This window comes from Ovis aries, chromosome 1, assembly GCF_016772045.2.
Source record: "Ovis aries strain OAR_USU_Benz2616 breed Rambouillet chromosome 1, ARS-UI_Ramb_v3.0, whole genome shotgun sequence".
In the NCBI taxonomy this organism is placed as follows: domain Eukaryota; kingdom Metazoa; phylum Chordata; class Mammalia; order Artiodactyla; family Bovidae; genus Ovis; species Ovis aries.
In genome coordinates this window covers 104,427,265-104,455,021 of record NC_056054.1, presented here as the reverse complement: position 1 = coordinate 104,455,021, position 27,757 = coordinate 104,427,265, and the positions used below count along the sequence as shown (strand labels likewise).

Here is a 27,757-nt window from a genome sequence, read left to right as displayed (position 1 = left end):
TGTATTGGGTAAGCCTTCAAAAGAATTGATATGTTCAACAAGGGATACAGAGTAACTTAATCTGGAAAGTCAGTTCACTGGAGGTTGGTTAAAAGAATTTCAGTGGAATACAGTTAGGTCTTACTTTTTCCCATTTTATCACGCTTGCCTTTTTATTTACCTACCCTTCTCCTTTAAGAAAGCTTGTTGTTTTCCATTCTTTGTTTGAGTGACTTAGTTAATAAGTGACTTAGAAAGCTGACACTGTGTTAATATTCATGATCACTTTTTAAGGCTAACTGAAATTATGATCTGTGCTTAGGAAAGCATTTTTTAATCTTGGCAAAATATTTTAGAAGAAATTTATAAAAGTAATCTTTAATAAGGAGGGCAACCTTGAGGATTTTGCCTGTGGAAACTTTCTGGTTTGTTTGTTTGTTTTCCTTCTTTTAGAAAGTGGCAGCAGCATTGATACGTCTGCTTGTTTTGGAGAATATATTTCTTATACCATCCCAAGATATTTATCTCTTAGTAGGTGCATATATTAAATACCGCGTTGCAAAAATGGTTCAGGGAAGAATGACAGGTAAGTTGATTTAGCTTTTCCTAAGACTAACATTTCCCAAATCTTTTCTGCTGACAAGAGAAGCAGCTTCACGTTATATATGCAAAATACTTTTTGTTCTTTCTGTCTTAGGTTTTTGTGATAAAAGTACAGTTGACCCTCAAACAACACGGGTCTGAATTGTGCAGTTCCATTTATATGCAGATTTTTAAAAAATAAACTACAGTACTATACAACGTTTGGTTGGCTGAAAGCGTGCATGCAGAACTGGGGTTATAGAGGGTTGACTAATATGTGGATTTTCAACTGCATGGGGAGGTCGATGGGGGAGTGTTAGTGCCTCTAATCCCTGCACTGTTCAAAGATTAACTGTATTTTTTTATTGCAGTACTTGAGCTAATACTGGACTGAGGTAGCCCACATATCTTAAACAGACTAATGCTATAGTTCAACTACTACTTGGCTTCAGTGCCCGTAAAGATCTGAATTGTCTATTAAAACAACCAAAAGTTTACTTAGGACAAGGGAAGAAACTTTACCAGAAGGGATTTGAATGATCTTTGCAAAAAAGCTGTTTATTGAGAAACTCTGTTATCTGAAAAATTTAATACCCTGCTGATCCCAAAAGTCCCACTCGGTTTATAAAGTGTACATTTGCTCCATTAACATTAGTCCTTTATTTACTTGCCTAGTGGAGATCCCTCCTCCTACTCTCAGTTTACTGAGTTTTAAGAATATAAGCAACAATAAACTCATATAGTAGTCCCCCTCAGTTTCTATATTTGTAGAAATTCATTATAGTTGGGAAGAAATAAAGGGAAAAGCAGATTTTGCTCTTACTTTGACCTGCTTCTTCTTATAATCCAACAATATACTATTTTCTATTGCTTTCATTATGGTTATGTATCTTTCATGTCTTACAGAGGTGAAATTTCCCCTGGAACATTATACACTAGAATTGCAAGACCACAGAGTTTCATGTAATATTTCTCTTTCTGGGAAAGTGGCTTTACTGGATGAGAAAACAGCCATGGTGACTGCTGTCCAGCTGGGCCACACTAACCTTATCTTTGTCCACAAAAGTATCCTTTTGTTCAAGTTTTTGCTGTCAATCTATATTTCCTTGAGCAAGCTAGATATGTTCCTTGGTAAAATAACTGGTTAAGCATGATTATAACACTACTACATTTATTTTCCATAGGTTCTATCTTTTAAAAAGCACTATAAATTATTATTGTCATAATTTCTAACAAAGGGTAGGTACAGAAGAGTAGTTGTTATCTGTAATCTGTTGAACATATGTGCAACATAATATAAATTGTAAGTAGGCGGGGTTCCTTAGTGGCCCAGTACTAAAGAATCTGCCTGCCAATGTAGAAGACACAGTTCAATACCTGATCTAGGAAGATCCCACATGCAGCTGAGCAACTAGGTCTGTGCACCACAGCTATTGAACCTATGCTCTAGAACCTGGGAGCTGCAACTGCTGAAGGCCACACACTCTAGACCCTGTGCACCACAACTAGAGAAAAGCTCAAGCAGCAGCGAAGACCCAGCACAGCCAAATATAAATAAATAAATAAGGTTATATTAAAAAATTATAAATAGGAGACCAGGGAAAACTTTGGAGGAACTTGTGTAAATGTTATTTAATTTGTTCTTGTTTTTACATGAATAATTGAGAAAAGATGATATTGTCTGCAGTGGCTACTAAATATTTGTTAAATTGAGGCAAGGGTAATTTTTTAATTAATTAATTTTAATTGGAGGATAATTACTTTACAATTTTGCGGTGGTTGTCATACATCAACATGAATTACCCCCGGGTGTACATGTGTCTCCCCGTCCTGCATCTCCCTCCCACCTCCCTCCCCACCCCACCCCTCTGGGCTGTCCCAGAACACTGGCTTTGGGTGCCCTGCTTCGTGCACTGAACTTGCACTGATCATCTATTTTACATATGGTAATATACATGATTCAATGCTATTCTCTCAAATCATCCCACCCTCACCTTCTCCCACAGGGTCCAAAAGTCTGTTCCTTATATCTGTGTCTAAGAGTAATTTTAAAAACTTCACTAAACCTGCTCTGTAAAGACTGAACAAAGAGAGTTACTTAGAGCTCTAATATAGTCAATGAAAACAAAACAGTATAAAGATTAAAATTCTCAGAAAATTGAAATTTTCAGAGAATTCATAAAATTCTCAGTGTTGATTTCAAAATATTTCCTATTTTTGAATCTTTGAATCCCAAATATTTACATTAATTTGTTTAATTTATTCAGCAAATATCTATTATATTTCTCCTATATGCTCAACATTGCTCTAAGGGCTGAGGATACAGACTATTTTACTCTGGGTAGTTAGGGAGGTCCTCTCTGATAAGGCTGCATTTGAGCAATGAACCATACAGATATCTGGGTGAAGGCTCTCCAGAAAGAGGAAATAGCAATTTCAAAGGTTCTGAGGCAGAAGCATGTTTGGCATGTTTACAGACGCGCAAGGAAGAGGCTGCGGCTGAGTGCAGAGAATCAGGGGAAAGTAGTAGAACAGGTAATAGAGTAGGAGAGGGAGTAACTATGTAGGGCTTAGCAGGCTTACTCTGAGTAACAGCCTATCAGTCTTAAAGGGTATAGTATTTCTTATAGAGTAGAATTTGTTAATTAGCTGCTATATTCTGTTATATTATTTGTCTAAAACATTCAGGAGGGGTTTTGGTTCAGAGTTGTTTGTTCTCTAGTCATTTCAAGGTGCCTAGGACATTTGTGAACAAATACAATAGTAACTACAAAGTAAACTAAGATATTTGATATTTATTTAGTTCCAGCTGTGTGTCAGGCACTTACCTGAACTGCCTTCCCCACGCATCTTTACCATGATTTTTTTCATAGTTTTTTTCATTTTTTTCTCAGTTCATATTGTTATTTATTCCATATTGTTAATTATTGTTATTAAATATTAAAATATATTTACCTCTTGACATGGAAGGTGGCGATTCATAATTTATTCAGCGCCTGCCTTAGGTGGCTGGTGATACTCATAGAGATGGGTGATATAAAAGAAGGCGCATGTTTAAGAGAAAGGAAAACTAGTTTAGTCCTTCACATGTCAACTTGAAGTATCTGTGCGGTAGACATCCAAGCAGAAATTTTTATTATGCATCTGGAGGAGAAAGATTCAGGATGAAGAAAAGTCTTTCAGAGTTATTAATTTATAGCCAGGTGATAGCTGAAGCTGTTGTAGAGAAAGGGAGAATATACAGAGTGAGAGGAGAAGACCAAAGACATAACTGTGGACTGCCAGCTTCTCAGGTTCATTTAGAAGAGGAGGAACTTGAAGGATGCCCAGAAAGAATGTTTAATAGGAAATTAGGAGAGTAGGAAATAGTAGGAAAATCAGGAGAGAAAAATTTCATGGTAACCAAGTGAGGAATTTGCAATGAGAATGTTCTTCAGGTGAAATCAGCAGAAATAAAGGAAGTCTTGGATCACTTTTCCAATAAAATCAGCTTGGCTTTAAAAAGAAGGAGGAAAACAAAGCAGAAGTTTGAAGAAGACAAAATTTTTTTAAGTTAAGAGAAACTTGAATATGTCTATAAGTTAAACAGAGAGATGGCAGAGATATGGATGAAAAGGTCAGTTGATGGAGCTAGATTTCTGAGAAGTAAGATTTTGGAGGAGCAAGATAAAATGAAATTCCAAACAGGGAAGGATTAGATAAAAGGTAGATGTCTTATTCTGATTATGGAGGGATGAACTGGTTTAGAGACCTATTGAGATCTGTGCCCTCATCTGTAAAATGAAAGGAATGATATACTCCTGAATTTCCTTCTGCATGCGTGTTCAGTCACTCAGTTGTGTCCAACTCTTTTGTGACCCCGTGGACTGTGGCCCACCAGGCTCCTCTGTTCATGGAATTTCCCAGGCAAGAATACTGGAGTGGGTTGCCATTTCCTTCTCCAGGGGATCTTCTCAACCCAGGAATCTAGCCCAGGTCTCCTGCGTTGCAGGTAGACTCCTGCCCTGCAGTGATTCTTTACCAACTGAGCTACGAGGGAATTTCCTTTTAGCTCTTATAGTTTATGAATGTAGTACATACTAAAACCAAACTTAGACTGACACAGTGTTTAAAAGATTTGCTTTAATGAATAGTAAAACCAAATGGTTTTTACTTGTGGCTCAGCTGGTAAAGAATCCTCCTGCAATGTGGGATACCTGGGTCGATCCCTGGGTTGGGAAGATCCCCTGGAGAAGGGAAAGGCTACCCACTCCAGTATTCTGGCCTGGAGAATTCCATGGACTGTATAGTCCATGGGGTTGCCAAGAGTTGACACCACTGAGCAACTTTGACATTCACTAAAAAAGTGATTTTAATTAGCATATCAATTGTATGTATATTAATAGTTCTTTTGAAGTACTTGGGCAGCTTTAAAAGTTTGATCCCTGAAATAGATTAAATATTTTGCTTTCATTGTCACTATAGATACTGTAGTGCCTAATTATAGCCTAGTGCATGACTGAATTAACAGCACTTCTAAATTAGTGTACTTAGAAATAATAAGAGTTTTCTGTCCAATCATTTCAGTAATACATTTCTCAGAGCAGAAATAATTTCTTCTTAGCTTTTGGACACAGTATATTTCTGAGAAGGAATTACATTACTAATTAGATTGTGTAGGCATGCTAAGTTGCTTCAGTGGTGTCTGACTCTTTGTGACCCTGTGGGCAAGAGCCCACTAGGCTCCTCTATCCATGGGATTCTCTAGGCGAGAATACTGGAGTGGGTTGCCATGCCTCCCTCCAAGTGATCTTCCAGATCCAGAGATGGAATCTGCATACCTTAGATCTCCTCTCCTGCATTGGCAGGAGGGTTCTTACCACTAGCACCACCTGGGAAGCCCCAGATTGTGTATAGGCTAACAGAATAAATAATGTGTCGTGTGATGTATGACAAAGAAGTATCTTTGGTGGGAGAGAAAACATTTTGATATTAAAGAATTGCCACAGATAATAGAAAATCAATTAGTGATTTTTAAAACTGTCTGTGGAGCCCGAGGCAAGTTACTGGGCTGGATGACAAGTCATGCCACTCCCTCTCCATCCACCACTGTCCATTTCTTCAGCCAGAGCAATTCCACTTTGTCCTACTCTCCCTAATGGGCTCCTATGAAACACTTTTACAGGGGAAAAGGATTCTGCAGCTAAATGAATATTAAAAATGTGGAGCATGATCTTTTTTTCTCTCGTTTCATCTTCCTGATATTTGAAATTCAAGAATACCTTATACCTGTGATTACTGAACCCTCATATTTTTCTCAGAATGTATGCATTTAAGTTTTGCTTTCCAAGAGATAATGAAAGATAGAATTTTTACTTGCTTTTGTTTGTGGGCTTATTTATTTATTTATTTTGGTAGCTTATATTTTTCTTTTCACCCAAATCTAGCTCATAAAATTTCCTTAAACCAAAATTAAGATGTCCATATGCGATCTGTGTCTGGACTCCCAAACTGCACCATATATGTTGTAGAGCCTGGATTTTTAGGTATTTTTAGATAATGATTTTCATAAAGCCAAATAACTTAAAGTATGCCACTGAAATGAGTGCATTAAAGACTAGAGTGCTTCATTTTGAGACTTAACTAATTTCAAATTCAACCTTACTTTGACATGTTTTCTCACATTGTTCTAGTTAAATGCTATTTGCAAGAGTAAAGCATCTTGAAATAGATTGTGAAAAGGTATGAAACTCCATGTAATACAAGGTTGGACTAGGAAAAGAGACTTCATACAAAGAAAGAAGAAACCTATGTCCTTAAGCCACATGAAGCAATTTTTTCCTGTGAAAGCAGCTGAAGTCTTGCCTGACATATCAGAATGAGCAAAATTGTGGGTTTGGGGTGGATGGTATTTGTATACAGATGTAAGTGAGAATGCTTCTTTTATACCTGAGATGAACTAAGTTAAACTAGGATCTTTGGAACCCCAAATTATTATACAGTTTTATAGAGGGAACTAAAGGATCTACTTTGGAAACCATCTCCATCTATTAGTGATTTTTGCTCTTTAAATGGCTTTTTAAAGTTTGTATTTATAAAATTCATTATAGAAAAATGGCCTCTTCTGATATTTTTCTTTACTGATTTGTATACAGGTTTCACAGTCCAACCTGGAGACCGATGGAGTCTAGAGGTGGGACAGGTCTATGTTATTACAGTAGAAGTATTTGATAAAAGCAGCACAAAGGTCTATATTTCAGACGTGAGTCTATCTTTTGAATTTTTCTACCCCCCTTAAGGGTAACTCCTTCAGTGGGCAGTCTTTTTGCTAGGAAGACTTTTTTTTTTGCTTCCAGATTTTGCCTTCAGAAAATGCAAGTTACTACTTTATCATTATTATTATTAAGTAGTTCTATCCTTGAGGAATACTAAATCAGAAGTAAAAGATACAACTTGGTTAGATTTATAGGAAAGAGATGAGGTTGGCACCAAGGGTAACACTTTGGATGGGATCCTCATTCTAAAACTTCATTTCAGAGAAGTTACCAGAGTTTTATAGTGTGATCATTAGATGTAAAATGTTGTAGTCATTCTCCAGCATCCATTCCCCACCCTACCCCCAACTGTCAATTTCTGGAATGGCACAAATCACACTAAAATTGACATAAGCTTTGATGCTTACTATTTCTAATTGCTTATCATTAATGGATCTTTCAAAAACTAGTACTATTTTAAAATGACATCTTTCCAACTTAGAATTTGATGAGGGTGAGCAAAGATTTTTATTTTTACTTCTTTAAGCCCCAGAATGCATAGTCACACTTTTTTTTTTTTTTTTTTTGGATGCTTTGAGTTTAAAATAGCATTAGGGAAAAAAAAAAAACCACATCTCTTCATATTTGTGCTACTTCTGGGCTGATTTTCAGAATCTCAAGATTATGTACCAGTTCCTGAGGGAGTACTTTGAAGAGCAGCTAACTACTGTGAATGGATCTTACCATGTTGTAAAAGCTCTGAAAGATGGTGTGGTCGTGATAAATGCATCTCTGACTTCCATCGTTTACCAGGTAGGAATTAAAAGGACATTTTTTGAATCCTGAGAATACTGACAAGATTTGCTTGATTTGTTGATGTGCTAGCACATATATAGCACATAATCTCACCATTATCTTTCACAAAATAAACTGACAAGCAGTACACTTAGTAGTTAATACCTCTGCAAATTTTCCATTTCAGTCTCTGTTGTTGCACGTGTCTGCATTTGTGGCCATTTTGTGTATGTGTCATTTGAAGCTCCTTTAAAGGTTATTCCATATTCATGTTTCCTTGCGTCATCAGATCCACATAAGAGTATTTTGTACTAAAAATACATAGGGTTAATATGCCAATTGTTTAACCGTGCCACCAACTTTGCACTGTTAGCAGTTTTTTACTTTGTAAATGGCATAACTGAGTATCTTCAGACAATTTTTATTCCTTTTGGTTAAATTTTATATGGTGTGATACCAGAAATGGAGTTACTGGGTGAAAGGATAATGAATTTATCTGTTTCTAACACCTCTAAGGAGAAGGCAATGGCAACCCACTCCAGTACTCTTGCCTGGAAAATCCCATGGACAGAGGAACCTGGTAGGCTTCAGTCCGTGAGGTAGCAAAGAGTCAGACACGACTGGGTGACCTCACTTTCACTTTTCACTTTCATGCATTGGAGAAGGAAACGGTAACCCACTCCAGCGTTCTTGCCTGGAGAATCCCAGGGACAGCAGAGCCTGCTGGGCTGCCGTCTATGGGGTCGCACAGAGTCGGACACGATTGAAGTGACTTAGCAATGCCTCTAAAAACGTGCAGATATCCGACTTTTAACAGGCTGTCAGATTTGTTTCCCTCTGTAAACCTACTTTTTCTCCAGTGATCCTTCCCCAGCTATTTGAGGCAAAATCCCAAGAGTCACCCTTGACTCTACCTTCTCCCTTACCTCCTTCGTTCAGTACATCATTGAATGCTAAGTCAATTCTTCTAAAAAATCTCTCAAATCCATTTCTTACTAGGTGAAGGAGACACTGCTGTCTTTGGCCTAGACTTTCACAGTAGCTTCTAAACTAATACTCCTACCTTCAATATTGTCTGTGGCTAGAATGATATTATAAAAACTATAAAAATTATTATGTATTTACTGTTTAAATTCCTTTGGTGACTTCCCACTGATTTTAAGGTAAAGTTTAAACTTTGCGGCTCATAGGATTCTCATCTCAATGGCTTCTCTTGTTGCAGAGCACCAGATCTAGGTGCACAGGCTTCAGTAGTTGAAGCATGTGGGCTCAGTAGTTGTGGCTAACAGGATTAGTTGCTCCAGAGCAACTAAGTGGAATCTTCCTGATCCAGAGATCAAACCTGAGTCACCTGCATTGACAGGTGGACTCTTAATCACTGGACCACCAGTTGTTGTTGAGTTGCTAAGTTATGTCCAACTCTGTGACCCCGTGGACTGCAGCATGCCAGGCTTCCCTGGCCTTCACTATCTCCTGGAATTTGCTCAGATTCATATCCATTTAGTTGATGATGCTATCTAACCATCTCATCCTCTACCATCCTCTTCTCTTTTTACTTTCAATCTTTCTCAGCATCAAAGTCTCTTCCAGTGAGTCAACTCTTCACATCAGATGGCCAAAGTATTGGAACTTCAGCTTCAGCATCAGTCCTTCCAGTGAATATGCAGGGTTGATTTCCTTTAGGATTGACTGGTTTGATCTCCTTGCAGTCCAAGGGACTCTCAAGAGTCTTCTCTAGCACCACAATTAGAAAGCATCAGTTCTTCAGCACTCAGCATTCTTTATGATCCAACTATCACATCTGTACATGACTACTAGAAAAACCAAGACTTTGACTATAGGAACCTTTGTCAGTAAAGTGATGTCTCTGCTTTTTAATACACTGTTTAGGTTTGTAAAGCTTTCCTTTAAAGGAGCAAGTGTCTTTAATTTTGTGGCTACAGTCACCCTCTGCAGTGATTTTGGAGCCCAAGAAAAGGAAATCTGTCACTGCTTCCACTTTTTCCCCTTCTATTTGCCATGAAGTGATGGGACCGGATGCCATGATCTTTTTTTGGATGTTGAGTTTTAAGTCAGCTTTTTCACTCTCCTCTTTCACCCTCATCAAGAAACTTTTTAGTTCCTCTTCATTTTCTGCCATTAGAGTGGTATCGTCTGTGTATCTGAGGTTATTGATACTTCTCCCAGCAATCTTGATTCCAGCTTGTGATTAATCCAGTCCAGCATTACATGCGATGTAATCTGCATATAAGTTAAATAAACAAGATGACAATATACAGCCTTGTTGTATTCCTTTCCCGATTTTGAACCAGTCTGTAGTTCATGTCCAGTTCTAACTGTTGCTTCTTGACCTGTATACAGGTTTCTCAGGAGACAGGTGAGGTGGTCTGATATTCCCATCTCTTGAAGAATTTTCCACATAGTCAAAGGCTTTCACGTAGTCAATGAAGCAGATATTTTTCTGGAATTGTCTTGCTTTCTCTGTGATTCAGCAAATGTTGGCAATTTGATCTTTGATTCCTCTGCCTTTTCTAAACCCAACTTGTACATCTGGAAGTTCTCAGTTCATGTACTGCTAAAGCCTAGCTTGAAGGATTTTAAGGATAACCTACTAGTATGCAAAATGAGTGCAGTTTTTCAGTAGTTTCAACAATCTTTGGCACTGCCCTTCTTTGGGTTTGGAAGGAAAACTGACCTTTTCCAGTCCTGTGGCCACTGCTGAGTTTTCCAAATTTGCTGGCATATTGAGTGCAGCACTTTCACAGCATCATCTTTTAGGATTTGAAATAGCTCAACTGGAATTCCATCCCCTCCACTATCTTTGTTTGTAGTAATGCTTCCTAAGGCCCACTTCACACTTCAGGATGTCTGGCTCTAAGTAAGAGATCACACCATTGTGGTTATCCCAGTCATTAAGACCTTTTTTTGTATAGTTCTTCTGTGTATTCTTGCCACCTCTTCTTAATCTCTTCTGCCTCTGTTAGGTTCCTACCATTTCTGCCGTTTATTGTGCCCATCCTTGCATGAAATATTCTCTTGATACCTCCAATTTTCTTGAAGAGACCTCTAGTCTTTCCCATTCTATTGTTTTCCTTTACTTGTTTGCATTGTTCATTTAAGGAGGCCTTCTTATCTCTCCTTGCTGTTCTCTGGAACACTCCATTCAGTTGGGTGTATCTTTCCCTTTCTCCTCTGCTTTTTGCTTCTCTTCTTTCCTCAGCTATTTGTAAAGCCTCCTCAGACATTGTCTTCTTGCATTTTTTTTTTCCTTTGGAATGGTTTTGGTCACTGCCTCCTGTACAAATGTTATGAACATCTGTCCATAGTTCTTCAGGTCAAACTTGCCAGGTATCTCTTGACTTTCTACTTTTGCATTCCAGTCCCCTATGATTGAGAGGGCAATTTTTTTTGGTGTTAGTTCTAGAAAGTCTTGTAGATCTTCAGAGAACCGGTTAACTTCAACTTCTTTGGCATCAGTGGTTGGGGTGTAGACTTGGATTACTGTGATGATGAATGATTTGCCTTGGAAATGAACTAAGATCATTCTATCATTTTTACGTTTGCGTCCAAGTACTGCATTTTGGACTCTTTCATTGACTATGAGGGCTGCTCCATTTCTTCTAAGGGATTTTTGCCCGCAGTAGTAGCTATAATGGTCACCTGGTTTAAATTCACTCATTCCCATTTTAGTTCACTGATTCTTAGGATGTTGATGTTCACTCTTGCCATCTCCTACTTGATTATGTCCAATTTACCTTGATTCATGGACTTAACATTCCAGGTTCCTATGCAATATTGGTCTTCACAGCATCAGATTTACTTTCACCACCAGATACATCCACAACTGAGCATCACTTCTGCTTTGGCCCAGTTACTTCATTCTTTCCAGAGCTGTTAGAAATTGCCCTCAGTTTTTCCCCAGTAGCACATTGGACACCTTCTGACCTGGGGGTGGTGGCTCATTGTCTGGTGTCATATCTTTTGCCTTTTCATACTGTTCATGGGGTTCTCATGGCAAGAATACTGGAGTGGTTTGCTATTCCTTCCTCCAGTGGACCACGTTTTGTCAGAAGTCTTCACCAAAACCCGCTCGTCTTCGGTGGCCCTACGTGGCATGGCTCATGACTTCACTGAGTTATGCAAGCACCTTTGCCATGACAAGGCTATGGTCCATGAAGGGGTGGATCTCCAGGGAAGTCCCTTAACTTCTTAACTCCTTAACCCAGGTCTCGCACATTGCAGGCAGACTCTTTACCAACTGAGCCATCATGGAAGCCTTCTTACCACAGTTTTATAGAAGCCTCTGTGACAGAGATCACAGTCTGGTGGCCTGCAGACTATCTTGATTTGTAATCTTGTTTTTTATTTAGGTGTGTAAGTTTCCTTTTGATTGGGAAATTTAAAATAAAATCTGGAAGTTTAAAATAAAACTAGTTCCCTGGTGGTTCAGTGGTTAAGAATCCACCTGCCAGTGCAAGGGACACGGGTTTGATCCTGGTCTGGGAAGATCCCACATGTTATGGAGCAACTAAGCCTGTGCTCCACACCTACTGAGCCCATGAGCTGTAAGTACTGAAGCCTGAATTCTCTAGAGCCCATGCTCCACAACAAGAGAAGCCATTGCGATGAGAAACCCATGCACTGCAGGGAAGAGTAGCTGCTGCCAGTTGCAACTAGAGAAAGATTGTGCACAGCAGTGAAGAGCCAGCACCGCCAAAAATAAATAATTTTTTTAAAAGAAAGAAAAAATGCCCTTAAGATAAATCCAAATTGTTGAGTGTATCACTATATCATTTTAAGAATTACTGAATAAAAATAATTGGTGAATAATATTCCATTGTATAGATGTACTGGATTTTAACTATTCACCTACTAAGGGTGATTTGGGTTGTTTCTATTATTTGGCAGTTATAAGTAAAGCTGCTCTAAAGATTCTTGTGGGCTTCCCAGGTGGCTCAGTGGTAAAGAATCTGCCTGCAGTGCAAGAGATGAGGGTTCAATCCCTGGGTTGAGAAGATCCCCTGGAGAAGGAAATGGCATCCCGCTACAGTATTCTTGCCTGGAAAATCCCATGGACAGAGGAGCCTGGAGGGCTATAATCCATGGGATCGCAAAAGAGTCAGACACAACTTAGCAACTAAAACAACAACATTGTTGTATAGATTTTGCTGTGAATATGTTGTTATGTCTCTGGGATAAAATGCTGAAGAGTGGAGACTTCCCTGTGGTACAGTGGAGAAGAATCTGCCTGCCAGTGTAGGGAACACGGGTTCAACCCCTGGTCTAGGAAGATTCCATATGCTGCGGAGCAACTATGCCCGTGTGCCACAACTACTGAGCCCATGCTCTAGAGCTCACAACCTGCAAATCCTCTGTTCCAAAACAAAAGAAGCCACTGCAAGGAGAGGTCTGCACACGACAATTAGAAAGCTCCTGCTCACCCCAACTAGAGAAAGCCTACATGCAGTGATGAAGATCCAGCACAGCCAAAAAAAAAAAAAATTTAATTAATAAAGAAAAAATGCTTGAGTGCAATTTTTGGGTCATATAGTAGCTACATGTTAAGTTTTATAAGAAATTGACAAACTATTTTTCTAAAATGGCTGTATTATTTTATTTTATATCCCCACCAATGATCTATGAGATACCATTAATAATTTTTAATGTTTCTTCTTTTTACTCATAGTCATTTCAAGTTCTCTATTTCAGTTCAGTTCAATTCAGTGTCTCAGTCGTGTCCGACTCTGCAACCCCATGGACTGCAGCACGCCAGGCTTCCCTGTCTATCAGCAATTCCCTGAGCTTACTCAAACTCATGCCCGTTGAGTCAGTGATGCCATCCAACCATCTCATCCACTGTTGTCCCCTTCTACTCCTGCCTGCAATCATTCCCCACATCAGGGTCTTTTCCAATGAGTTAGTTCTTTGTAACAGGTGGCCAAAGTATTGGAGTTTCAGCTTCATCAGTCCTTCCAATGAATATTCAGGACTGATTTCCTTTAGGATGGACTGCTTGGATCTCCTTGCTTTCCAAGGGATTCTCAAGAGTCTTCTCCCACACCACAGTTAAAAGCATCAACTCTTCAGTGCTCCGCTTTCTTTATAGTCCAACTCTGACATCCATACATGATTGCTGGAAAAACCATAGCCTTGATGGACCTTTGTTAGCAAAGTAATGTCTCTGCTTTTTAATATGCTGTCTAGGTTGGTCATAACTTTTCTTCCAAGGAGCAAGAGTCTTTTAATTTCATGGCCGCAGTCACCATCTGCAGTCATTTTGGAGCTCAAAAATATAAAGTCTCTCACTGTTTCCACTGCTTCCCCATCTATTTGCCATGAAGTGATGGGACCAGATGCCATGATCTTCTTTTTCTGAATGTTGAGTTTTAAGCCAACCTTTTCACTCTCCACTTTCACTTTCATCAAGAGGCTTTTTAGTTCCTGTTCACTTTCTGCCATAAGGGTGGTGTCATCTGCATATCTGAGGTTATTGATATTTCTCCCGGCAATCTTGATTCCAGCTTGTGATTCTTCCAGCCCAGCGTTTCTCATGATGTATCCTGCATGTAAGTTAAATAAGCAGGGTGACAATCTACAGCCTTGATGGACTCCTTTCCCTATTTGGAACCAATCTGTTGTTCCATGTCCAGTTCTAACTGTTGCTTCCTGATCTGCATATAGGTTTCTCAAGAGGCAGGTCAGGTGGTCTGGTATTCCCATATCTTTCAGAATTTTCCACAGTTTATTGTGATCTACACAATCAAAGGCTTTGGCATAATCAATAAAGCAGAAATAGATGTTTTTCTGGAACTCTCTTGCTTTTTCGACGATCCAGCAGATGTTGGCAATTTGATCTCTGGTTACTCTGCCTTTTCTAAAACCATCTTGAACATCTGGAAGTTCACGGTTCATGTACTGCTGAAGCCTGGCTTGGAGAATTTTGAGCATTACTTTACTAGTGTGTGAGATGAGTGCAATTGTGCGGTAGTTTGAGCATTCTTTGGCATTGCCTTTCTTTGGGACTGGAATGAAAACTGACCTTTTCCAGTCCTGTGGCCACTGCCGAGTTTTCCAAATTTGCTGGCATATTGAGTGCAGCACTTTCACAGCATCATCTTTTAGGATTTGAAACAGCTCAACTGGAATTTCATCACCTCCACTAGTTTTGTTTGTAGTGATGCTTCCTAAGTTCCACTTGACTTTGCATTCCAGAATTCTGGCTCTAGATCACACCATCGTGATTATCTGGATCGTGAAGATCTTTTTCGTATAGTTCTTTTGTGTATTCTTGCCACCTCTTCTTAATATCTTCTGTTTCTGTTAAGTCCATACCATTTCTGTCCTTTCTTGTGCCCATCTTTGCATGAAATGTTCCCTTGGTATCTCAGATTTTCTTGAAGAGATCTCTAGTCTTTCCTATTCTGATGTTTTCCTCAATTTCTTTGCACTGATCTCTGAAGAAGGCTTTCTTATCTCTTCTTGCTATTCTTTGGAACTCTGCATTCAAATGGGTATATCTTTCCTTTCCTCCTTTGCCTTTCACTTCTCTTCTTTTTCACAGCTGTTTGTAAGGCCTCCTCAGACAACCATTTTGCCTTCTTGCATTTCTTTTCCTTGGGGGTGGTCTTGATTACTGCCTTCTGTACAATATCACGAGCCTCTGTCCATAGTTCATCAGGCATTCTGTCTATCAGATCTAATCCCTTGGATCGGTTTGTCACTTCCACTGAATAATCGTAAGGGATTTGATTCAAGTTATACTGAATGGTCTAGCAGTTTTCCCTACTTTCTGTAATTAAAGTCTGAATTTGGCAGTAAGGAGTTCATGATCTGAGCCACAGTCAGCTCCCGGTCTTGTTTTTGCTGACTGTATAGCACTTCTCCATTTTTGGCTGCAAAGAATATAATCAATCTAATTTTGTTATTGACCATCTGGTGATCAAGTTCTCTATTTAGTTATTATATAATTTTTTGGCAGGGGAGGGGGGCTGCACCACATGGCTTGTGGGATCTTAGTTCTGTGACTTGGTATCAAACCCATGTCCCCTGCAGTGGAAGCATGGAATCTTAACTGCTGGGCCACCAGGGGCGTCTTAGTACCATATTGTTTTGTTTACTGTAGTTTTGTAGTATAGTCTGACAACAGGGAGTGTGATACCTCTAGTTTTGTTCTTTATTCTCAACATACTTTGGTTATTAGGGGTAGTTTGTGGTTCCAAATAAATTTTAGGATTGTTTATTCTAGTCTCTTGGAAAAATATCATGGGTGTTTTGATAGGGATTCCATTAAAACTATACATTGCTTTTGGTAGTATTGACATTTTAATAATATTAATTGTTCCAATCCATGAACCTGGGATATCTTTCCATTTCTTTGTATTGCCTTCAGTTGTTTTCACCAGTGTTATGGTATTTTCATAGTATAAGTTTTTCACCTCTTTGGAGTTGTTTATTTTATTCTTTTTGATGCAGTTGTAAATGGGGTTGTTTTCTTGTTTTCTCTCTCTGATAGTTCATTATTAGTGTATAGAAAAGCAACAAATTTCTGTATATAAATCTTGTATCCTGCAACTTGACTAGATGCATTTAATAGATCTAATAGTGTTTTTTTTTTTTTCTAATAGTGTTTTGATGGGGACTTTGGGGTTTTGTATTGTGCCAGCGCTATTTGTCAAAGAGACTCATCCCACTTATTGTATGCTCTTGGCATCCTTGTCAAATCCAGTTAAACTAGAGATGTCACCTTATTTCTGTACTCTCAATTTTATTCCATTGGTCTGTGTGTCTGTCCTTTTGCAGTACCACACTGCTTTGATCACTGTAGCTTTGAATTGTGTTTTGAAATGGGAAATGTAAAGTCTTCTAACAGTTCTTTTTCAAGACTGTTTTGGCCATTCAAGATCTCTTAGAATTCCATATCAATTTTAGGATGGGCTTTTCCATTTTTTCCAAAAAGGCCCTTGGGATTTTGATAGCAATTACGTTGAATTAGTGAATCACTTTGGAGATTGTTGTCATCTTAACAATGTTCAGTTCAGTTCAGTTCAGTCGCTCAGTTGTGTCCAACTCTTTGCGACCCCATGAATCACAGCACACCAGGCCTCCCTGTCCATCACCAACTCCCGGAGTTCACTCAGACTCACATCCATCGAGTCGGTGATGCCATCCAGCCATCTCATCCTCGGTCGTCCCCTTCTCCTCCTGCCCCCAATCCCTCCCAGCATCAGAGTCTTTTCCAATGAGTCAGCTCTTCGCATGAGGTGGCCAAAGTACTGGAGCTTCAACTTTAGCATCATTCCTTCCAAAGAACACCCAAGGCTAATCTCCTTTAGAATGGACTGGTTGGATCTCCTTGCAGTCCAAGGGACTCTCAGGAGTCTTCTCCAACACCACAGTTCAGAAGCATCAATTCTTTGGCGCTCAGCCTTCTTCACAGTCCAACTCTCACATCCATACATGACCACTGGAAAAATCATAGCCTTGACTATATGGACCTTAGTCGGCAAAGTAATGTCTCTGCTTTTGAATATGCTATTTAGGTTGGTCATAACTTTTCTTCCAAGGAGTAAGCATCTTTTAATTTCATGGCTGCAATCACCATCTGCAGTCATTTTGGAGCCTCCCAAAATAAAGTCTGACACTGTTTCTACTGTTTCCCCATCTATTTGCCATGAAGTGATGGGACCAGATGCCATGATCTTCCTTTTCTGAATGTTGAGCTTTAAGCCAACCTTTTCACTCTCCACTTTCACTTTCATCAAGAGGCTTTTTAGTTCCTCTTCACTTTCTGCCATAAGGGTGGTGTCATCTGCATATCTGAGGTTATTGATATTTCTCCCAGCAATCTTGATTCCAGCTTGTGATTCTTCCAGCCCAGCGTTTCTCATGATGTATCCTGCATGTAAGTTAAATAAGCATGGTGACAATATACAGCCTTGATGGACTCCTTTCCCTATTTGGAACCAATCTGTTGTTCCATGTCCAGTTCTAACTGTTGCTTCCTGATCTGCATATAGGTTTCTCAAGAGGCAGGTCAGGTGGTCTGGTATTCCCATATCTTTCAGAATTTTCCACAGTTTATTGTGATCTACACAATCAAAGGCTTTGGCATAATCAATAAAGCAGAAATAGATGTTTTTCTGGAACTCTCTTGCTTTTTCGACGATCCAGCAGATGTTGGCAATTTGATCTCTGGTTACTCTGCCTTTTCTAAAACCATCTTGAACCTCTGGAAGTTCACGGTTCATGTACTGCTGAAGCCTGGCTTGGAGAATTTTGAGCATTACTTTACTAGTGTGTGAGATGAGTGCAATTGTGCGGTAGTTTGAGCATTCTTTGGCATTGCCTTTCTTTGGGACTGGAATGAAAACTGACCTTTTCCAGTCCTGTGGCCACTGCCGAGTTTTCCAAATTTGCTGGTATATTGAGTGCAGCACTTTCACAGCATCATCTTTTAGGATTTGAAATAGCTCAACTGGAATTCCATCACCTCCACTAGCTTTGTTCATAGTGATGCTTTCTAAGGCCCATTTGACTTTACATTCCAGGATGTCTGGCTCTAGGTAAGTGATCATACCATCGTGGTTATCTTGGTCATGAAGATCTGTTTTGTACAGTTCTTCCGTGTATTCTGCCACCTCTTCTTAATATCTTCTGCTTCTGTTAGGTCCATACCATTTCTGTCCTTTATTGAGCCCATCTTTGCAATGTTAGGTCTTCCAATTCATGAACATGGAATGTTTTTCCATTTATTCAGGCTGTCTTTAATTTATTCAAGCAATATTTTGTAGTCTTCAATGTATAAGTACTGCACCTCCAAGGTTGAGTTTATTTTGAGTAGTTTATTCTTTTTTGATACTATTGTAATGAATTTTTCCCTTACTTTATCTTTCTAGTTTGTTTATTGAAAATGTATATAAGTACAACTGATATTTGTATGTGGATCTGGTATGCTGCAAATTTGCTGAATTATTTTATTGGCTCTAGTAGTTCTTCTGGATTTTACAGGATATTTCATATATAATATATTCAAGAGTTGGTGATGGACAGGGAGGCCTTGCATGCTTCAGTCCATGGGGTTGCAAGGAGTAAGACGTGACTGAGCGACTGAACTGAACTGAACCTGTGAATAGTGGTAATTTTGTCCTCCATTTCCCATTTTGGTACCTTTTACTTCATTTTCTTGCCTAATTTCTCTGGCTAGAACTTATAGTACAATATTGAATAGAAGTGGCAATAGTGGGCCTCCTTATCTTGTTTTTGATCTTAGAGCAAAAACTTTCATTCTTTCACCACTAAGTAAGATGTTAGCTGTGGAGTTTCCATATGTGGCCCTTATATTGAAGACGGGTTTTTTTTACCCCTAATTGTTGACTGTTTTTACTGTGAAAAGGCTTTGGATTTTTCTCAAATATTTTTAAGCATTTTTTTCTTTCATTCTACTAATATGTATATTACAGTAACTGACTTATATATATTGACTGCCTTTGAATTACTAGAAAATTCCCACTTGATCATGGTGTATAATCCTATTAATATGCTACTGGATTTGGTTTGCCAGTGTTCTCTTAAGGAGTTTTGTATTTATATTCGACCATGGGTTCACTAAGAGTCGGAGACGACTGAGCGACCTCACTGTCACTTTTCACTTTCATGCATTGGAGAAGGAAATGGCAACCCACTCCAGGGTTTTTGCCTTGAGAATCCCAGGGACAGGGGAGCCTGGTGGGCTTCTGTCTATGGGGTCGCACAGAGTCGGACACGACTGAGGTGACTTAGCAGCAGCAGCAGCATGGAGGGACAGGTTCTTGGAGTTTCTTGCTTTGCCACTGTTGCAGACATCTCCTCCCTGCTGATATTTTTTATTAGGATTTATGAACATGACACTTTTTCCACTTATTTAGGACTTTGAATTTTTCTTTCAGCAATATCTTGTAGTTTTCATCATACAGGTCTTGAAGATATTTTATTACATTTGTACTTATTTTATGTTTTAAGCCATATATATATATTTAAATTTTCTCCTAATTCATCATGCTAGTATATATAAATACAGTGGGTTTTTAAAAATCATTTTAAAAATGTATTGATTTTTGGTTGTGCTGAGTCTTTGTTGCTGCGGGGGCTTTTCTGTAGTTGTAGTGAGTGGGGGGCTACTTTTCATTGAATTGCGCAGGCTTCTTATTGCAGTGGCTTCTTTTGTTGTGGAGCACAGGCTCCAGGGCACTGAGCTTCAGTAGTTGTGGCACATGGGCTAAACAGTTGCAGTTCCCTTGCTCTAGACCACAGGCTCAATAGCTGTGGCCAACGGGTTAGGTTGCTCCCCGGCATGTGGGATCTTCCTGGATCAGGGATCGAACTGGAGTCTCCTGCATTGGTGGGCAGATTCTTTACTGCTGAGCCACCAGGAAAGCTCATAAATACAGTGGTTTTTGTATGTTACCTTGAATCTTGAAAGCTTGCTGAGTTGACTTTTCTGTTACTTCTTGTAGATTCCTTAGGAAGTGCTACATATATAATTAGGTTATATGTGAATAAAGAGTTAACTCTTTTCATTATAATAAATGTGCCTTTTCTTTCTCTTGCCTCATTGCACTGACTAGGACCTCTACTACAATATTGAATAGAAGTGTAAAGTGGATATATTTGCCTTATTTCTGACCTTAAAGTGGAAAATATTCACCCTTTCACCATTCAGTATGATGTTGATTATAGATTTTGTGTAGATGCTCGTCCTTAGGTTGAACAAGTTCCTTTTTATTCCTAATTTATTGAGAATTTTCATCATGAATTGGTGCTGCATTTTATCAATGCTCTTCTACATCTATTGATAAAATGAATATAATTTTTCTTTTTTAGTCTTTTAAATATGATGAATTAGTCACATTGATTTTCTAGTATTAAACAAATCTTGCATTCTCAGGATAAACCTCACTTGATTATGATTTGTTATCTTCACACATTGCAGGATTTAATTTGCTAAAATTCTGTTAATGAATTTTGTATGTATGTTTTTGAGGGCCTATAACTTTTTTTACTTCTTTGGTTTTAGTTGTAATGTCTTTGTCAGGTTTTGATGTGAGGATAATATTGGCTTTATAAAATGAGCTGGAAAGTATTCTTTTCTATTTTCTGGAAGAGTTCTGTAGAACTAGTGTTACTTCTTCCTCAAATATTTGGTAGAATTCACACTGAAACTATCTGAGCTTGGAACTTTTTAAAATGGTAAGTCTTTTATTATTATGGTGCTAAAATATACATAACATAAATTTTACAATTTTAACCATTTTTAAGCATACAGTTCAGTGACATTAAGTGTATTAATGGTGTGTACCAATACCACCATCTATCTTTAGAACTTTATAATCTTTCCAGACTGATTCTCTCTTCCCTTAAAAAATACCCACCCCTGTTCCTCCTATCTTCTATTCCCTGGTAACTACATTCTATTTCCTGTCTCTGTTAATTTGATTAATCTAGTTATGTCATATAAATAGCATCATACAAGGAATTCCCTGGCAGTCCACTGGTTATTACTCCATGCCTTCACTGCTGAGCATGTGGGTTCAATCTCTGGTGAGGTAACTAAGATCCCACAAGCCTTGTGGCATGGCCAAAAAAAAAAAAAAAAAAAAAAGGCGGAATAATATATTTGTCCTTTGTGTTTTTTTTACTTATTTCACTTAGCATGTCTTTAGGGTTAATCCATGTTGTACCCTGACATAATTTCATTTCTTTTTAAGGCTGAATAATATTCTATTGAATGGATATACTGCATTTTGTTTGTTATTTATCCATTGACAGACACTTGGGTTGTTTCTGCCTTTTGTCTATTGTAAATAATGCTGCTGTGAACATGGGTATACAAATACTTTGTCAAATCTTTACTTTCAGTTCTTTTATGTATATACCCAAAATTCGAATTGCTGGAGTATATGGCAATTCTATGTTTAACTTTTTGAGGAACTGTCATACTGTTTTCCACAGTGACTGTCATTTTACATTCCAGCAGCAATGCACAAGGATTCTGATATCTCCACATCCTAACCAACACTTATTATTTTCTATTTTTGATAACTGCCATTCTAATGGGTATGAAGTGCTATCTCACTGTGATTTTAGTTTCCATTCCTCTAACAATTGGTATATGAGAGGTTTTAAAACTATGAATTCAATTTTTTAAATGTATATACAGCTATTCAGGTTATTTACTTCTTCTTTTATTTATTTTTGGCTGTTCTGGGTTTTCCTGGCTGCATGTGGGCTTTCTCTAGTTGCAGAGAGAGGGGGAAACTCTTGCTCGTGGCATGCAGGTTTCTCACTGTGGTGGATTCTCTTATTACAGAGCACGGGCTCCAACTGCACAGGCTTCTGTAGTTGTAGTGCATGGGCTGATTAGGTGTGACTTGAGGGTACAGAGTGCTGGCTCACTAGTTATGACACACAGGCTTAGTTGCCACACAGTGTGCAGGATCTTTCCAGAGCAGGGATTGAACTCATGTCCCCTGCGTTGGCAGGTGTGTTCTCAACCACTGTGCCATCAGGGAAGCCCCTATTTATTTCTTCTTGAGTGAAACTTGGTAATTTGTATGTGAAGAAACTTGTGTTTAGTCTAAATTGTTGAATTTATCACATAAAGTTGTTGCCAACATTGCCTTATTAATTTGTATCTGTAGTATCTGTAGTGATGTTATCTCTTTCATTCCAGATATTGGTGTGCATGTGTATGTGTGCACTAAGTTGCTTCAGTTATGTCTAACTCTTCATGACTCTATGAACTGTAGCCCGCCAGGTTTCTCTGTCCGTGGGATTCTCCAGGCAAGAATATTGGAGTGGGTTGTCATTTCCTTCTCCATGGGATCTTCCCAAGCCAGGGATCGAACCAGTGTCTCATATCTCCTGCACTGACAGGTTCTTTACCACTCACGCCGCCTGGGAAGCCCCCCAGATATCGATCATTTATGTTTCTATTGTTTCAATTCTTTACCTGTTTTTTCTTTTATTGATTCATGCTTTTTTCTTTGTTATTCTATTTCTTCTCCTTACTTTGGATCAAATTTGCTTAAGTTCCTTATTATTGAAGAATCTTATGGTAGATCACTAGTTTTACATCTCTTTTCTAATATAAGCACGTCTACTACACTCTATTGGTCATAGAAACCATTTTAATACAACGAAGAGGGAACTACACAAGGGTGTGAATACCACAGGGTGGGATCTGTGGAGGCCATCTTGGAGTCTGGGTTCTCCAAGTTGATTCTGACTTCTCTATTATTAGGTTTATTTTATTTTTTTTATTATTAGGTTTAATGTCATTACTGATCCTGTTTCTTTTTTTTTTCTTTTTTTTTTTGAGGGTCTTTAAATTCTTTATTTTATTTTATTTTTTTTTTAATTTTAAAATCTTTAATTCTTACATGCGTTCGCAAACATGAACCCCCCTCCCACCTCCCTCCCCATAACATCTCTCTGGGTCATCCCATGCACCAGCCCCAAGCATGCTGTATCCTGGGTCAGACTTAGACTGGCGATTCGATTCTTACATGATAGTATACATATTAGAATGCCATTCTCCCAAATCATCCCACCCTCTCCCTCTCCCTCTGAGTCCAAAAGTCCATTATACACATCTGTGTCTTTTTTGCTGTCTTGCATATAGGGTCGTCATTGCCATCTTTCTAAATTCCATATATATGTGTTAGTATACTGTATTGGTGTTTTTCTTTCTGGCTTACTTCACTCTGTATAATCGGCTCCAGTTTCATCCATCCCATCAGAACTGATTCAAATGAATTCTTTTTAACGGCTGAGTAATACTCCATTGTGTATATGTACCACAGCTTTCTTATCCATTCATCTGCTGATGGACATCTAGGTTGTTTCCATGTCCTGGCTATTATAAACAGTGCTGCGATGAACATTGGGGTACATGTGTCTCTTTCAATTCTGGTTTCCTCGGTGTGTATGCCTAGCAGTGGGATTGCTGGGTCATAAGGTAGTTCTATTTGCAATTTTTTAAGGAATCTCCACACTGTTCTCCATAGTGGCTGTACTAGTTTGCATTCCCACCAACAGTGTAGGAGGGTTCCCTTTTCTCCACACCCTCTCCAGCATTTATTGCTTGCAGATTTTTGGATCGCAGCCATTCTGACTGGTGTGAAGTGGTATAAAAATATGGAACACTTCACGAATTTGCGTGTCATCCTTGCGCAGGGGCCATGCTAATCTTCTCTGTGTTGTTCCAATTTTAGTATACTGATCCTGTTTCTTGTGATAAAATGTGAGCACTAATAGTCTATGGTGTGCAATAGCAAAACAGCTACTTAGAAGTATTACCTGTAGACACTACAGTTAAATGCATATAGAAGACAAGCCTTTTGGTAACCAGGTAGTTGCTGCCATAAAACATGTTAGTGAAAGTCTTGGATATAATAGGGTTTATTAATTGTTGTTTCTAAGTATGCTGGACGATGTTGGGAAAGAAAATGGTTAGATCAGGACTTTGAATTCTCAAGTCAAGATCCACCTAAGGAATCTATTAGGTTGATGAAAAGGTGATTTTGGTTTTACACCATGAATTTTAAATCATTATAACTAGGCTTAAACACATCTTTATTAATCAAAATAGGGACCGTTTTAGTCAATATATTTTTTGCCAACAATAAATAAGTTTGTTTATTCATAAGTAGCATAAAGTAGTGTAAAAAAGCAAGTAGCATAAAAATCCATGCTTTGGGATTTGATGAACTCTTGGAAAGCATTTTCTGCCTCCTGCTGGTTGTGGGAATGTTTTCCATGCAAAAAGTTGTCGAATGGGGAGCACATGTACACCCATGGCTGATTCATGTCAATGTATGGCAAAACCCACTACAATATTGTAAAGTAATTAGCCTCCAATTAAAATAAATTAATTAATTTAAAAAAAGTTGTCAAGATGCTTGAAGAAGTAGTAGTCAGTTGGCGAGAGTCTGGTGAATATGGTGGAAGAGGCAAAACTTCGTAGTCCAGTTCATTTGACTTTTGAAGCGTTGGTTGTGTGACATGCAGTCAGGAGTTGTTATGGAGAAGTATTGGGCTCATTCCATTGACCAATGTCGGCTGCAGACATTGCAGTTTTTGGTGCATCTCATCAGTCAGCTGAGCATACTTCTCAGATGTAATGGTTTTGCTGGGATTCAGAAGGCTGTAGTGGATCAGGTGGGCAGCAGACCACCAAACTGACCATGACCTTTTTTTGGAGCAAGTTTGGCTTTGGAGCTTCTTCTCAGTCCAGCCACTGAGCTGGCCTTTTCCAGTTTTATAAAATCCACTGTTTATCACATGTCACAATCTGATCAAGAAATGGTTCATTGTTGTTGTGTAAAACAAGAGAAGACGAATGTAAAATAGATAGCCAGTGGGAATTTGCTATGTGACTCAGGGAACTCAAACCGGGACTCAGTAACAACCTTAGAGGGGTGGGATGGGGAGGGAGGTTCAAGAGGAAGGAGACATAGGTATACCTATGGCTGATTCATGTTGATATGTGGCAGAAACCAACACAATATTATAGAGCAATCACACTACAATTAAAAATCAATTATTTATTTAAATACAAGTAAATTTAACTGTAAAAAGAAAAAAAAAGAGAAGACAACACTTCAGAATAACGATTTTTTTTGATTTTTAGCAGCTCATGAGGCATTCACTTATCGAAATTTTTTACCTTCCCAATTTGCTTCAAATGCAGAATGATCATAAAATAGTCAACGTTGAGTTCTTGGGCAACTTCTGTAGTTGTGAGAGAATCAGCGTTGATGATAACTCTTAATTTGTTGTTGTCAACTTCAGATGGCTAGCCACTATGCTCCTCATATTCAAGGCTCTCATCTCCTTTGCAAAACTCTTTGAAACACCACTGTACCATACATTCGTTAGCAGTTCCTAGGCCAAATATGTTGTTGATGTTGCAAGTTGTTTCAGCTGCTATGATCCATTTTGAATGGGAATTAAAAAATTGCTAGAGTTTGCTAACATCATTTCTGTAGTCTAAAATAAATATAAAATAAACAGCAAGTAATAAGTCATTAGCAAAAAAAATAAAGCAAGAAATGCATGTTAAAATGATGTATAATATAACCACATTTATTTAAGAATGTGTTCCAATGCTTGTGTGCTAGGCTGCTTCAGTCGTGTCTGACTCTTTGTGACCCTATGGCCCATAGCCCACCAGGCTCCTCTGACCATTGGATTCTCCAGGCAAGAATAGTGGAGTGGGTTGTCATGCCCTCCTCCAGGGGATCTTCCTGACCCAAGGATCAAATCAGTGTCTCCTGCACTGTAGGCCAATCCCCCTATCCACACATACTGTACTCTTTTTCCTCCTAGTAAACTCTTGTCTTATTTCACTACTTTCCATCTTTGCAGGAATTCTTTTCGGCAAAGCCGAAGAGTCAGGGCCTTGCCACTGACACTGGTCTAGTGGTTAGGCTATGATGCTCTTACCACCGAGACCTTACTTCAGTCACCCAGGTTCAGAAGCCTTGCTTCAAGCCACTGTAGACCAAGACCACCTGAGATCATATTTGGTGCTGCAACCTGTATGTTGGGAAATCAAGGGAAGGATTTCCTGGATGTTATTCCTAAACTGCCTCCCCCCAGTGCCAACCCACTGCTGTCTGTGTCAGACAAGGGACTTACCCCGTGGTCCAGTGGTTAAGAAGTTGACTTTCAGTGTAGGGGACACAAGTTCCATCCCTGATCAGGGAATTAAGATTGTATATGCCCCAGGGCAACTGAATGCACAAACCGCTCACTGCTACTGAGCCTGCACACCACAACAGAGCTTGCTGCGTGAGGCAACAAAATCCTGCATGCGCAACTAAGACCTGATGCCCCCAAATACATATTTTTTAAAATTCTATGACATTTAAAAGTTTTATTACCTTTTTTTTTATTTTGTCTAGCTCACTTTGAATTTCACCCTGTACTTAGCTGTGTCCCTCTTTATCCCAGTTTGTTGTCTTATCTCTGCTTTTATCTCTTATTTCCTATCTGTATTTCCTTATGTGCTAAAGCAGACACTGTTGAAAACTGCTCTTTGCTGCAGTCAGGAAAAGCATGTCACTCTTAAAAGGGCATAGTGCCTTTTTAAATACTATGTTCTTTTTCCTATATGTTATAAAATGTCTTCCTTGGACCAATCCTTTTTGTACTAATATTACCTTATGCTTGAATTAGAGATCTAACCATTTCTAGCATATGCTTCCTACTCCTGAAAATTTCTTGTTTCCCTCAGTGATCACCTAAATACCATCAGAATGATATTCTGAATCTTTCTCTCTTTTCAGCTCAAGACAACACAATTTATTATTAAACTATTATTATTATTAAATAATTATCTTATACTTGTGAATGTCAAAAGTCCAAAATCAGTCTCAGTAGGCTAAAATGGAATGATGCTCTTTAAATGGAAAGACTTATTTTCAGTTTATGATCGAGCTAGACACCTTAAGGAAACGAAGAGAAAATCAGAGCCATTGGTGTTCCCTGGTGGTCCAGTGGTTAAAAATCTGCCTGCAAATGGAGGAGACTAGGGTTTGATCCCTGGTCTGGGAAGATCCCACGTGCCATGGGCCAGCTAAGCCCGTGTGCCACAACTATTTAACCTATGCTCTTGAGCCGACATATCGTGACTACTGGGCCCCTGTGCTGAAATTACTGAAGCCTGCACCTAGAGCCTGTGCTCACAAGAGAAGCCACGACAGTAAGAAGCCCGTGTACCACAAGCAGATAGTAGCCCCTGCTCACCCCAAATAGAGAAAGCCCGCATGCAGCAACAAATTCCCAGTGTAGCCAAAAATAAATTAATTAAAATTAAGAGAGAGAATCAGAGCCATTACTGCAAATGTGATATAGTTTATAAATACTTCAGAGCCTCTTTGAAAAATAATTTGCCTTCAGAGAGAAAAATGCCAACATAGTTGAGTGTGAGGACTCTATTTTACCTGTATGAATACCCCCCAAACCCTGCTATTGTTTTTAAGCAGGAGGGAATGTCTTGCCTCAGCATCTATGACTGTTCTCTTTATTTTCTTCTGAATAGCTTATAATATTCATTTGCCTTTACAGTTTATATATTTAAATGATAAATGGCCAAGGATCTTTGAAGCTATGACTTCCCTTTCTAT

At 38.8% G+C, this 27,757-nt stretch overlaps 1 protein-coding gene and 1 non-coding gene across 6 annotated transcripts in view; one reads left to right on the top strand and one right to left on the bottom strand.

Annotated features, from left to right (window-relative positions):
• The window catches only part of NUP210L (nucleoporin 210 like), a 95,866-nt gene that overhangs the window by 13,298 nt on the left and 54,811 nt on the right, over positions 1 to 27,757 (top strand). For 4 of the 5 annotated variants that reach the window (XM_060414329.1, XM_060414328.1, XM_060414327.1 and 1 more), the window contains exons 1-5: positions 277 to 565; positions 1,468 to 1,626; positions 6,018 to 6,086; positions 6,696 to 6,802; positions 7,467 to 7,607. In XM_060414329.1, coding sequence (XP_060270312.1) covers positions 544 to 565; positions 1,468 to 1,626; positions 6,018 to 6,086; positions 6,696 to 6,802; positions 7,467 to 7,607 — 498 coding nt within the window. In that variant the 5' untranslated portion in view covers positions 277 to 543. Of the gene's footprint in view, positions 1 to 276; positions 566 to 1,467; positions 1,627 to 6,017; positions 6,087 to 6,695; positions 6,803 to 7,466; positions 7,608 to 27,757 lie in introns of those variants that run through there. The other variant, XM_060414325.1, reaches the window with a different exon arrangement.
• LOC114111071 (U6 spliceosomal RNA) lies at positions 23,757 to 23,865 on the bottom strand. The gene has a single exon (XR_003587198.1). It is a non-coding gene; the product is annotated as a U6 spliceosomal RNA (small nuclear RNA).